We start from the raw sequence: 14,226 nt of genomic DNA, 5'->3' as shown, positions 1-14,226 counted from the left end.
GTGGTTCAGATGGTAAATTTTATGTTATGCATTTTTTACTACTATAAAAAAATGCATAAAAAGTAACTCCTGGGATAGATTATGCGTGTGAGAACAAATTAGATGACAAACAGGTTGCTTTATTTTCCCCTGTGGAATCCTTTGTGCATAAAGAAGGACGAAGAGGAAGGAACCCTGAGCAGCACCCCGTCCTGCCGCCGTCACCCTCCCACGTGAGCACCCGCACTCAAGTCACCCCGCATGCATCAGTGACCTTTGTTTCAGGCGAGAAGGCTTCTCCTGAGCATAATCTTTGTGGTTATTAAACTCTGGCTTCGTAGCTTCTTTGTCTCTGTCGACTCGATCAGGCACCAGATGCCCGTGAGCTGTCTTCATCAGAACCTCGAAGTCAGAATCCGCATCATAATCCTCTAAATCGTTCTTGGGCCCAAAGAGGCCGGCACTGGGCAGCCCCCCGGCCGCCGTCCTGGAGAAGACCTCGGCGCACTCGATGGGCATGCTCAGGCGGTAGAACGTGATGTCCGTGCTGCTGTTCTGAGAGCCGAAGGACTTCTGCGTGACCCTTAAGCACGGGGAACTGTCCACGGTGCCGTCTATCCTGGTCACCTAGCAAACGATGAAGCAACCGTTCAATTCTAAGCATCGTCGTCAGTTCCCTGGACCTGAAGCTCACAAACGGGCATCGCGCCCGTAAAACCCCAAACATGGCCACTTGTGCCATAATTTAGAGGTGAGATGGTTGAACGCAGGGGGCACCTTGTTACAGACACACACATAGTTCTGCGTCTAACCCAGAAGACAGCCTGGGAGATTCAAGTTAAAATCGTGTGTATTCAGACTGAGCCCAACACTGCCCATATGAAAAGAGAATTAATAATTACTAAGCAGTCTAGTCAGCTACTCAGAAAGCATTTAAAAGCAGAGGCTGATCCTATGCTTAGATTCGACTCCTATGTAACACACAGGGGCCACCGTTTTAAGTGACAATAATTTTCCAAACAGAACTCCCATGTGTAAACATCTCCCACTCCTAGTTTTTGGCAATGGTCTGACATTCATTCATTCATTCATTCATTCATTCATGGTCTGACATTTAAAGAAAAAGCAAACCTCGATATGTTCATGATTTGATGGAACTTGGAGAAACTGAGGCAGCCGCTTGCTCAGCCACATGGTAATGTCCCTGTTTGTGTTAACGGCGAATGGTTCGTAGCCCTCCTGCAAGCCACAGATGGTGAAATATTTCAAGGTGCTCACGTCCTTTCCGAAGTTCATCCTGCCCACTTGAGCCACCCCGAGGCTGCACACAGGTATAAATCCTGGAAGAAAAGAAAATCAAATTCTTCAGTACCATCAGCGCGAGATCCTGTGAGCACGGAATTACCAAAAGCACAGGCCCAGAACTCTCACGGTTGTGAGACGTCACCCTAAGGTGAAGACAGCAGTGAAAGAGAGAGAGCCAACAGTAAGTATCAGATGCGAGGGTTAGAAGACCAGTATTTGACCTCAGCCTCATAATTTACTAAATGCAGCCCCTAGAGAAGTCCCTTCTTCACCTTGGACTTTTGCTGAGAAATGAGATAACTGCTAAGCAGCCCCCAGCCCGCCAGGGTCTTAGGGTGCACAATTGTAGAAAGAGCTGCCCATCCCACATCCCCCCCCCCAACTCAGGAGTGCACGTGGCTCTTACAGAAGTAAAGCCAGAAAGAGATAAATGCCAAAGTGTGTTCCTCCCCCACCCCGCTAAGAAGCTTGAAATGCACTAACGCCAAACACAGTCTGAGCTACGGAACTCTTTACACGTAACTCAGAGAAAATGGGATCGGAGTCAACATTTTATAGGTTTCATCCACTCATAGCTGATATCGATCTTTAAAGAGAATTTTGCCTTTTTTTCCTGGGGCACAGCAGGTCTAAGCATGAAAAAAACCGCACGCATAAATCAACATCCGGACGCAGTCGCTGACATCCTGCTGAAACGCCTCGTCGTTCCTTCCGAGATCGCAACCGCTGTGCGTGAAGCAGGGCGGCATCCGTCTGCCCTAAGGAACCGAGACTCGGAATCGAAGGGCGAGTTAAAGGACACGGGACACTAAATCGAAGGCAAAAGCAATGGGGATAAGGGGGAAAATGAAGTATTTCATAAGCTCATCGAAAGTTTGGCAGGGTTAGTAAATCTTTTCACTACTGAATAAAAGGGGAAACTACATTAATCCTGTCGATTGTTTCTTCGAGTTCTTTCGAATTAATAGTCTTTCGCAAGGGGACGAGACGGCAATTTTTTTTCGGGGGGGGTGCTTATATACTCTTCATTTCTTTCTGTAATATTTTATACAAATGTTCCAGTAATCAGCACAATAAAAAAGCTCAGTATTGGGATGCAGACTACACATGAGAAGACCTAATTTCTAGATCAAAAGAGCAGTGGATCCTCAGAGTAACCTAATAATTTTCCACCGTTATGATTCAGACTTCTTCCCCGGTTGAAATTAGTGGCAATAAAGTAATACAATAATAGCACAAGATGATAGAAATTACTTCCAATGACTCATAATGAATCTACCCAGTTTGTATTCATCGATATATATATTCAAATAAATGGTCACGTAACAGCGCTATCAACCAGAAAGGACACGGCCAGCTGTGGTCAAGGAAGTGTGAAGAATGAGTTTCTAGTTAAAATTTTAAAAAACCACAGCTGTGTCTGCAGCTGCGACAGCTCTTGAGAAAGTAACCAAATACGAAGTTATTGTTCTAGACAACTGTCCCCCAAAGAATCAAAGAAAAGGAACTGGATAAATACAACAGATCTGAGAAAGCTTGAACTACATTTCCACACACTGGCGAATCTAACCTCCATTGGACATAGGCTGGGGGCCCGAGGTGGAAGCAGCTTCTCAGATGGTGAACATTTGTTTCTCGCCACTTTATCTGAAGAAAGAATTCCTACCCTTTAAGTGAAGCTACTGGATACTCATAAATATCTGTGCAGTAGATCTTTGGGAATCTGTCATATTAATAATAACTTTTCTGTATGTTTGAAATACTTTCATTTAGAAGGTGACTAGCATTGTGCACAAAGATTAATGTCCTAACCCGTTCACTATGGCTATGTTTACAATCACAGAATAATCTTTTGACAATAAATACACGTTTTTGAATAAGAAGGAACACTACTTAGTCTTTGAAAATCTGATTTTCAAAGGTTCGCCAGTAATAGAAAAATATTCACAGTAAATATTACTCGATAAAGAAAAATATAAGATATGGTTTATTTTAAAAGATGGGAAAACTAAATGAAGGTCTTTGTCAAAAATGATTTGATGGAATGATTTTTTATGTCTCTCAATTTAACAAAATTTCTCCAATGACTATATATTTTATTACGAAAACAAGTGACAGCCTTTGTAAAAATAAAATGCTAACTCAATAAAACGGGATATGTTTACATCGTTTTCATAAAGAAGTGTTTAAATGATGTGGTTATAAACTGATCGAAACGGCATGTTCCTCAAGTTGCTGAAGTTCAAGTCCTCAGCACCGGTGAGTGGTGGGTTCAGATCCAGAAAGCTTGCTAATCTGACCTTTGGTAAGTTACTTAAATTCTCTAAGTTTTAATATTTTCTTCTATAATATCTCCCCCATACATATGCTCACTAAACTAGGTTTAAAGCGGGGAGAAATGGTAAAAGACACTAAATCTCCATAATAAGAGAATCGTTAGTTATGATACGGACACAAGATTAAATAAGTGCAGTCATTAAAAATCACGTGTAGGACTCACCAAGGTTAAGCTGCAGAGAGAGAGAGAACTTACGCGGCGAAGCTGGAGAAGGTGCACAGGTGTTCCCTGCACCCTTCTTGCCCTTTTCTGAGAGGCTGATATTGCTCAAAATATATAATTTGTGAAAAAAAAATCAAAAGTTATGTTTAAAATCTTTCTATGCCTTGGGACAGCACTTCTAAGATTAAGTTTCAAAGGTGGCAATAGAAAATTATTTTAACATCTCAATTTTTTAAATGAGAAAAATTCATTAGAAGTCGAGTTTCTCTCTAGGTAGTGAGAGAGAGATATTACTTGTAACTATTTTTACAAATATTATTATTTGTAACTTTTCATTATTCTCTTCTGTATTTTCCAAATGTTTATGAATTATTACTTTCGTGATCGATAGAGGTAATTTTTCACTAGTTTATGGCAGTTATACACTTGCAGATGGTTCTTTTATTGCTTTATTATTTTGCTCCTCTTTAAAGGAACATCCTTTGTGAAAGTACATCTATAAGTATAATTTAGTATATGTGTTTTCTTTTTCATTTAAATGACATAGAACTTAAAAATTAAATCATATTCTGACTTCTGAAGATGCAGTTTTAATGTACGCTATGATAATAAAACGACCAATATTTCTAAAATCTATGTTTAAAACTTAGCACACACACAGCAGGAACGACTAGATGGCAGGCATCGGAGACGACAGATAGTGGAGACAAACGACAGGTAGCAGAGGACTAGGCTCTGTGGCAGAGGACCAGGCTCCGTCGCTTCTGCCTGCCTAGGACCTAGAAAAGGGTCCTGCAGTAAAGGTGCCGGCGGATCAAACGTCCACAGCACAAGCACCCCCGGCGGAGCTCGCGTCACCCAGTGTGTCCCTGATGCTCGACCTAGCGCCACCCTAGCGAACACTGACAACCATCCGATAGAAATCACTGTTAGGTTCCGGGCGAGGAAACCAAAGTCTTCTCTCAAATCACTCGCTCTCACCGCCAGAAAAGAATCCCAGGCCAGCCAGAGCTGTAAACGACCAGAGAGCAGAGACTTCAGGCTTCACGGACCCCTCGGTCTCCGTCAAAACTATCCAAGCCTGAGCTGTAGCACAAGAGAAGCCAGGGACCGTCTGTAAATAAATGAACATGGCTGCGTTCCAATAAAACTTTATTTACAAAAGCGGGGGGCAGGCCGGGTTGGGCTCTACGCTACTATTCAGTGTTGTCCCCCATTCAGCAGATAGCTAATGAGTACCCACCATGTGCCAAACAGCAGTCTCGGCACTGCGGACACAGCCATGAACAGAACCAAAAAGAATCCCAGACTTTCTAGAACTTACCTCTGTGGAGGGAAGACAGATAATAAGTAAATAAATAAAGAGTAACCCATATACGTACAATAATGTCAGGAAATGAGAAATGCTTTTAAGAGTGCCTGAATGTTTGCCCAAAATTAAACACGATGGGTTGATAAATTATGTCACTCTGAAAAACTGCTCCACCGCAAAACCCGGTAATTGAGATTCAACTGCTTCTTAGCATGAAGTAGGTTTAACACTAGTGTTCAACACAATAAGACAGATTTCCATAAATTCATGCACACAGCTCAGCACACGTAAAATTTTGGTCCTAACTTCCTTTGTGTCCTCAATCTTCTATTCCGGTTACCTTAACTGACACCCTGCAAATAACGAAGCCCGATGCTGTCCGAGGGAAGGGTGAATTAGTTCACGAGTCGGTTGCTGGGCCTGAGTCAGACTCATCCTCACCAGCTATATATCTATTAAAACAGCAGTTGCAACTTGTGGCTGAACTGCCTCCTCCAACAGAAGTCAGATGCTTCAGCAAGTTCGACTGTCTCTGTTCGTGAGCCTCCCTGACCCGGAGCAGCGGGGTGTGTGACGAGCATGCAAGTCCGGCAAAGAAACAGGCAGCCGCAGGATGTGCGGGCGTGAAGCGGACGTGAGGTCTGCGGTGGGCTACGATGAAGAGAAACCTGATCGCAAGCACACCAGCTCTTCCTAAGAACGCACGGTGTCGGACTTTGAAATTTCTGAAATACAGATAGGAATCCACACTTACGACCCAAACCAAATGGCCAAAAGCAGATAAAAATGGCCAATATTATGCTGAAACGTAAATCTGAAGAATTTGACTAAGAGTAAGGAAGGGTAACACTGATGGGTGACTTCCTTTGTGCCAGACGACGCGTAAGCACATTGCCAGGGGCTGCCCGCAGCTCCCGCGGCTGTCGGCGGAGCCCGGCCACGGGGCTCTCCCCTCGCCCCGGCAGTCTGCTGTCAAGTGCAGCAGAGGACTGAACCTCGCGCTTGGGCTCTCTCTGCCTTCAGGAACGGCCAATCCCATCCCAGGGCCCACATGGATAATCTTTAACGATGAGCTCAGGGTCTAGCGGCGGGTACCCTAATCCTAAGGGCTCTACCCACCACAGTCCCAGGTTCCGCTCACACTCAGGCAGAGAGGGTCACACAAGGCCAGGCGCCCGCGGTGGCCATCGGAGAGGCCATCGGAGATTCTGCCCACAGCAGAGTTTCCTGGGCTCTCCCCAGCCCTGCCGGTGAATGTTGTCAGCTCGCCAGGGCCCGCTTCCGCACGCGCCCAGCGCTGCTGCTTTGTTGATGCAACAGCCAGAAGCATCTTTTAAAGGTGAGAAGATTCAATTAATCTGGGGTGTGTGTGTGTGTGTGTGTGTGTGTGTGTGTGTGTGTGTTTATCCAAGATACACTGAAGAGATTTAAAAAAAAAAAAAAATACCACAACAGGGAGGGAGAATCCTAAAAAAAAATCTGCCGCATAGAAGAGCCTCGAAGCCCTGAAAGCTCCCCTCCAGAGCTCAGAGAACGCTCTTGATCTTGACCACGTACTTCCTGGTCAGTCTCGCTCCTCTTACCAAAGGCCAGCGTGTCTCAGCAGTTTGCCATTTGTCCGGTTAACACCTGAGCGTTAAGGTCAGGTCTGTGGTCACCAGGGGATGGTGCAGTCCCTCGTTGGAGAAGAGGTCTGTAGCCTTTCAGGAAAGCTACACCCGCATGCTTACGCAAACCCTGTCCTCGCCTGGAACTAACTGAATGCCTGTAGCTCCACCTGGATTTAAGTGATGACCCCAACTTTTAAAGACTGTGTGATTTTCTTTTTGATGGTATCCAGGAACAACTTACATTGCTCAAGATATCATTTCAGTTGTGCAAACTATACAAAGGACAGAGATGTCAAATGTTTAGTCGTGTTTTCTACCAAGCTGATCAGAGGTCTACAGTGTGAGTGTGTATATCTGTATGCGTGTGTGTGCGTATGTGTATGTGTGTACATACACATTCATATGCAGATGTATGTATTTTTAGATACAGATTTTTTCCCATCCATCTTACCACACAGTTCTTTGGGATCCTTTAATAGCCAGTGTGTATATCTCTGAGCTGACCGTCTCTGTAGCAATAAAAAGGAATTATAAAGATGGTTTAAAAAATGCCAAATCAAGCACAGCACAGCTATGAAGATGAGCTGGATACAAGAACAATTTGAAAACAGAGCAATTAGGAAACATTTTTAGGACTTCAGCAACCACAGCATGTTCCTATGCTAAAAAATCTGTTCACCTAAATTAATGGTTTTCGAAACTTGCTCCTTTCGGCCCTAGATGTCTCGGGGGCTCGCTCAGTGTTGGTGGGCTCAGGAGCCCATCTCAGGGCCTCCCATTAGCTGTACCCAGAGACATTCCACTGAGTTCCTTGTTGTTTGGGAAGCTGTGAAAGTTAATTGGGAGGGAAAGGAAAAACTCCACCCCCAAAAGTACTCGAGTATCACATGTATGGACAAACTCTTTCCGTAGCGAAAATTTTGAGTCATGATCGACCCCTAAAAGTTAATAGTAATTATCATGGCTCCATAAAACATATAACCTGCCTTCAAGAAAGGACGCTTCCCCAACACGGCCAGTGGCCAGACAGTGTCAACCGCATCATCTCCAGACGACTCCCCAGAACGCTGCGTTAACTCTAAGATAGATGTTCAGGGTAAGTTTCGAGTCATTTTTTTTTAATTTTAAAAGCCACTTGATTTTACTCTGAGAGTCAAAAAACAAAGCTGTTTACACGACCGTGCCACTCAGACTCACCACGTCGCTGCCACGGTGACGGATCTCTGCAGCACTCTGCAGCACTGGCATTTGTCATCGTAGGTAGCACAGACGGGTATTCCAACTGTCATCATTCTAACATCGTTTTGTGAATGTTTGTGGTATAGACAAACAGAACTTACACAGGCATTTCCGGTTTTTGACTTCCGAAGAAGAATAGCACAGTATGCAAACATTTTTAAATAACCACCAGTTAAAAAAATGAAATCTCGGGTCATATACAGGATATAGTATTGGCCAGTACAGACAGAAAACACAGAGCCCCTCCCACCTCCCTCCTGACATGCTAATGCTCCTGAGGACAACGCCGGCGAGAGGGATAAAATGATGGGGGTTAGAGTGTCGGTTTCACCACCCAGAGACACAGGTGTAAAAACAGAAATTAAATTGTAACAATGCAAAATTCCTTTTAATTTTGAAAGCCGAGTTGGGAAATGATGGTCACACCTGCTCAGAAGCTTGCTGAATAAAGGAATGTAGACCTTAATGCAAATAATGAGCTCGCTAACTTTTTGAAGATTGGTGGCAAGTTTATAGAATAGTAAAAGTACCGATCGAGGTGTACAAAAATCCAAGACTATATATATCCGAAGGCTACACTATGTCTAAGAGCCATTCTGTGAAAAATGCGTTAGCTCATTCCGAAATGAGATGTGTACGTAGTATTTTGTTAAATACTGTCCTGTTTCTATGCCCTAGAGCGACACTGTCAGAACTTCCCAGGAGGGCGTGAGTGTGCTACACCTGTGCTGCCCAGCACACCTGTGCTGCACCACTAGCCAGAGCCTTGCACTGAGCACTTAAAATGTAGCGAGTGCCACTAAGAAACTCATTTTTTAACTTTATTTAAATTAATGTACATTGAAATAACCCCACGTGGCCAGTGCCCACCTCACTGGAAGTGCAGTTCTGAGGGGCAGATGCCTTCTCTTTTGCTTCTCAAAGGGTTTTCATCTGCTACGGCTCTGAGCAAGGCCATCTCAGGGGCCACGGCAGAGCTGTCTGCCGTGCACTGCGCTTCCGTAGCACTTTCTGCGTTTCTTTGTTTTAGAATTTCTCCACTGAACAGAAAGTGTACAAGTGCTGGCTTCCCCGGTACACCGTAATCTACGTAAAGACAGGACAACGCTTTATTCATCTTTGTCCTCTCAGCATCCAGCAGAGGGCCTGATACATGGAAGTTCTCGTCACATTTTTGCCAAATGAATGAATAAAAAGGAGCTATAAGCAGCTGATTAAACAGGGAAGTTCTAAATGAAAATTTAACATTTGCGGAAAATGATCTTTTTGCCTGCCATTTATTTTCTTCTCATGCTCATAAAAGCCATTTCTACCTTATTGAAATCCTAGCTCAGTAATATAGATAGCGCTTCTATTAACAATTTCAGGGCTGTCTGATGGAAAAAGCTGTGTGGCATGCACGCGACCTCCAGCTGCATCTCCGCTTACGAGGCTCCGGTGCAGCCTCACTAGGCCGCCAGCCTGGACACAGCACTTACCATCGCCGGTGTCAAAGTCCTTGAATGCCAGTTCTGAGCCCGAATCATCGAGGAGGATTTCACCATTCAGCGTGAACATCATGGTGTGCTCTGTCATGTCAACCATACACCCCACAACGTCGCCGGCTTGCCAAGAGCGGCCATAGTGCTCATTGCCCTGGTGCCATCGCTGGGCCTAGGACAGGAGAGTCATTGGTCACAGAGAAAGACAGAAGAACTACACCCCCCACGACTGTGTGCAGGACTCACAGCAGCCCCTCCCATTACCCAAAGCGGCGAAAGGAAGAACCCCAGCCAGCACACCCATCCGCTGCGGGGCCCCACGAGAGGGGGTGTCTGGGAATTCTAAGTCCTACATTAACTTTGTACGTTACTGACTGGAGAAAAATACAAATGCTATTTCGTGATTTTGAGTCTACTCCACATACTTTCTATTAAAAGAAAAACTGTATGTCTTTAGAAATGTATTTTTCTCCCTACAATAAATGCTTCCCAGGATATGGACTGTTTTTCTCCACTTCTCAAAATACAAAGCATTATGAGCAGAGAATCAAGATGCGAATTATCACTGAAAACGACATTCTAATTTTCTTCTATTTCAAAATATAATTCCATTTCTTAGAACTAACTTCATTAATACTTCAACAAAATAGAAATTGAGAAGTGTTTCAGTACGACAATAAAACCAAGAAAAGAAAAAGCTTCAAATCGAACCTAAAAATATTCTGTTTGCTGAAATAACAAGCTAAAGATTGAGTCTACATGCCAACACTGTTCTGTAAACAGGTGAAACCTCATATTATGAATACATTTGAAACCTAGTTTGAGAAATGTGACTTTTGAACCTCTAGTATATGCTACTGATTTATAGGTATAAAGTTAGTTATATTAATTATTTTGTCAGGTAATCTTTTAACTTTCCCCTTAAGCATCAACTTTATTGTGAATAGTATGTAACAGGATATAGTCACCAATGCAAAACAATGACAGGATTCTTCTCAAGTATAATCCAGTGTACTTTTCAGAAAATTTATTTAAAAAATATTTAAAAGTTGTTAAATTTTTCCATCTGAAATAAAAAACAGGATGAAGGAAATGTGATGTTTCAGAATAAAGTGGGTCAGTCGTCCCAGAGGACACAGGACTAATTTCTAGCCTAGAAATGCTTCCCACATGTGTATGCCCAAGTACCCCGCTGTCAAATCACCACGATCGCTAACTCTAATTTTCTTTATCTAATTAAAAAATTTTCCCTAATATGAAAAGGAATACAAATTCACTGAAGAAAACGAGAATAAAAATAAAAGAATAAGATATCTATAATTTTATCAACCAAAAATGACTATTATTCTATCGTGGCTATGTTTATATGTACATTTTTTTAATATTTAAATTTTATACAGATAAAATAATCCTTTAAGTACTTGTTAATAATGTATAAATAAGTAAAAAAAATAGCACCTGACCAGCTTCCCCCCAGCTAAAGACACGAACATTTCTAACAATGTTGGAAATGAAACCTTTTTGTGGTTCTAAACCACATCGCCTTAGGTATTCCTGCAGTTATTAAAGGTGTGTACCTGTCATCAATTATTGCTCGAGGATAAATTTCTTCCATGGGATCGCTGTGTCAAAGTGTACGCATTTTTCATTAGTATGGGTATTTTTTAGCCCTCTGACAGACGAGGGTAACGATTTCACTGCCTTTGGGGGGTGAGGAAACAGTGTTTTCCGAGGAACTGTGTTTCCAAGTTGGCGCCCTGGGAGGTGCCCACGCGACACGCCGGGAGCGCGGGGCGCAGCGCGGGGCGCAGCGCGGGGCGCAGCGCGGGGCGCAGCGCGGGGCGCAGCGCGGGGCGCAGCGCGGGGCGCAGCGCGGGGCGCGCTCACCTTGAGGCCGTCGAAGGCGAAGGCGCGCTCGTCCGAGCCCAGCTCCTGGTCCGGCTGACAGCCCGGCCTGCTCCAGCCCACACGCATGTCCCCGGCGGTGACGGCCTCGAACTCGAAGTACCAGCGCCCGGCGCGCACCGCGTACGTCCTCTCGGCGCGGAAGATGCGGAACCTCTCCCCGGTGCGGCCGGCCGCCGCGGCGCGCGCAGCTGCGGGTTCAAGGCGCGAGGTGACCAGGGCGGCGCGCGGAGACTGGGCGTCGGGGCGTCGGGGCCTCGGGCATTCGCCCCGCGGCGACAGTGCCACGGCGCCGGGTCGCGTCGGGGCGCACGCGGCTGCGGGGACGGGCGGCCTCGCGAGCCCCTGGCCGGGAGGGGACAGGGGACCGCCGCTGTGCAGCATCGCCTGCGCGCCCGGGCGGGTCGGTGGGGAGGATGAGACCACCGCGGGGGGCGTGGACGGGAGACAGAGGGTGACAGACGAGGGTGACAGACATGTCGTCTGCGTAGGACTCAGCGGGCGTCGCAGGCAGGAGGGGGGGTCGGGGAGTGGCCGGGAAGTGACCAGGAGAGAAAAGGCTCAAACTGCGGGGCGGGCGACCACCCAGGGACTGCCCGGCTAGCCGCGAGGGCCCCCATCCCGGCCTTCTCTGTAGCGACACACACGCGTGCACACGCACACACACACACATACACACGCACACGCGCTGTTTCAGAGATTTGGGAGAAAGACAAAACGTTTCCGTCTGACGCCAGGATCAGGTGCGGCAAAGGGAGGTGACACCTGTAGGAGGTGACATCGGTAGGGGTGACATCTGTAAGGGGTGACCTCTGTAGGGGTGACTGCAGGAGTGATTCCTCTGTGAGGCTTACCTGTAAAGCACCCTGTAAAGACCTTCAGGAAATGACACCCGGTGGCAAGTGACATCTGAAGTGACATCTGCAGGAAACATGACACTCCTGTAAGGGCACATCTGTAGTAAGTGACATTCAGAAGTGACATCTGTAGTGACATCTGCAGTGTGGGGCCATTATCTCCGTAGGGGCATTAATCAGTAGGGAGGCATACAAATCTCAGAAGTATATCCGTAGAGCAAGACATCCGTAGGGGTGACATCCGTAGGGGCGACATCTGCAGGAGGCACATCTGTAGGGGCAGACACTGTAGAGCGACATCTGCAGGGGGCGACATCCGCAGAGGAGAGACATCCGGTGCAGGAGGCGATACCCCTGTAGATGCCACATCCAGAAGGGGGCCATGCCCAGAAAAGGACATTCGGTGGGCAAGGGCGACACCCCGTATGAGCAGCACCCAGGGGCGACATCCGCAAGGCAAGTGACATCTGCAAAGAACATCTGTATGTGCGTGTGACATCCGGTAGTAAGACATCTGCAAAAGGCCATTATCTGTGAAAATACATCCGCAAGCGGGGCCACATCCAGGGGCTCTGGTGCAGGGGGCACATCTGCAAGTGCGACATCCGGGAAGTGACATCTGTGAAGCACATCTGCAGGGCCACATCCGTAGGGCCTCCAGAAGCATCCGTACAAGCACATCTGCAGAAGTATCATCTGCAAAGTGACCTTGCAGCCAGCAGCATTTCATCCGTAGGGCCTCTGTAGGGGTGACATCTGTAAGGGTGACATCTGTAGGGGTGACATCTGTAGGGGGTGACATCTGTAGGAGTGATTCCAGGTAGGGGTGGTGACATCTGTAGGGGTGACATCTGTAGGGGCGCCATCTGTAGAAGATGCGCGTGAGTTGAGTGAGCCAGGGGTGTGAAACCTCAGACCTTAGAACCTGGGGCCTGGACAGCCAGGAGAATGGGAGCTCCAGGAAGTCACAGGGGAGGAGAACGGGGTCCACCGAACTGACACCTCAAAGGATACGGTCAGTCAGCTGGGGTCAGGGTTAGATAAAGAGAAGGAAAAAGAAGCGATTAGACCACAGTCGCCCAGCTAACGAATGGCAGAAGCGGGGAGCGGCCTCACGCTGAGTTCTCTGCACTCCGAGTAGCTGGCACAAAGTGTGTGACAGGGCTAAGAATTAGCTCGCACCTGCTCTCCTTTTAAGAATTGGGAAAGACCTCATAAAAAAGGTTTAACAGCCTAACCACCGATTCAAACGATAATCTACATCGTCTTTAACAATTTAAGATCAGATTGGAGTAAAAAATAAATGACTACGAGGTCCTAGCACATAACAGGAGCTCATTGAATGAAATGATCATTTAAAGAAATGTGGTGATTACAGGGCTTGCAGCTGAACTGCATGTGCTGAAAACCCTTTCAACAGCGGGGTTAATTTTCTGAAAAGCAACACTTTGTTTTTCCACCTTCCTCCCGACAACGCACATGCACACACCTTACCACCTATCTGCTCCAAGCAGCTCTCAGGTCTATAGCAGTGACAGCCTCAAACTCAAATGCCACCTTACATGTGTGCGTGCACGCACACACACACACATCATGCAATATATTCAGACATCATCCTGGAAAACAAATGCCCTGGCTCTCGCCAAGCCGGCAGAGCAGGTGAACACGGCGCTCATCACCTCCCACGACCACGTCCATATCGTAACTGACTACAGAGTCATCAACCTGGGGAACCATCTGAAGACCAGCCCAAAAGCAGGCCATAAAGAAATGAGGACATAAAAAAGCAGCCACGTCGAGACCGCAATCCTAATAAAAAAAAATTCTGCATTATGTATGTATAACAAAAAACGAATGCATTAACATAGCTTAAAAAGATGACATTTATAATACTATATGGAGCGCACGGCATGTACAAAATTCTCTGCTACTGATGCGTTCCGGGTGGGGGTGGGCAGGGGCCTGAATGAGAGAAACATCGCTATCATGAAGGATAAATAACCCCATGTCTATTAATAACTGAATGATTTGTGAAAAC

General features: G+C 46.1%; 1 protein-coding gene across 1 annotated transcript in view; it reads right to left on the bottom strand.

The window, feature by feature from the left end:
* RYR2 (ryanodine receptor 2) overlaps nucleotides 1-14,226 on the bottom strand; it is a 535,670-nt gene that overhangs the window by 186,932 nt on the left and 334,512 nt on the right. The window contains exons 27-30 of the mRNA XM_039850351.1: nucleotides 11,314-11,522; nucleotides 9,424-9,598; nucleotides 1,111-1,319; nucleotides 254-606 (exon numbers count right to left, since the gene is read on the bottom strand). Of these exons, the coding sequence (XP_039706285.1) occupies nucleotides 254-606; nucleotides 1,111-1,319; nucleotides 9,424-9,598; nucleotides 11,314-11,522 (946 nt within the window). The remainder of the gene's footprint in view (nucleotides 1-253; nucleotides 607-1,110; nucleotides 1,320-9,423; nucleotides 9,599-11,313; nucleotides 11,523-14,226) is intronic.

The sequence above is a fragment of the Pteropus medius genome, unplaced genomic scaffold (assembly GCF_902729225.1).
Source record: "Pteropus medius unplaced genomic scaffold, Ma_sr-lr_union100, whole genome shotgun sequence".
Classification (NCBI taxonomy): Eukaryota; Metazoa; Chordata; class Mammalia; order Chiroptera; family Pteropodidae; genus Pteropus; species Pteropus medius.
This window is presented reverse-complemented; position numbering and strand designations above follow the sequence as displayed.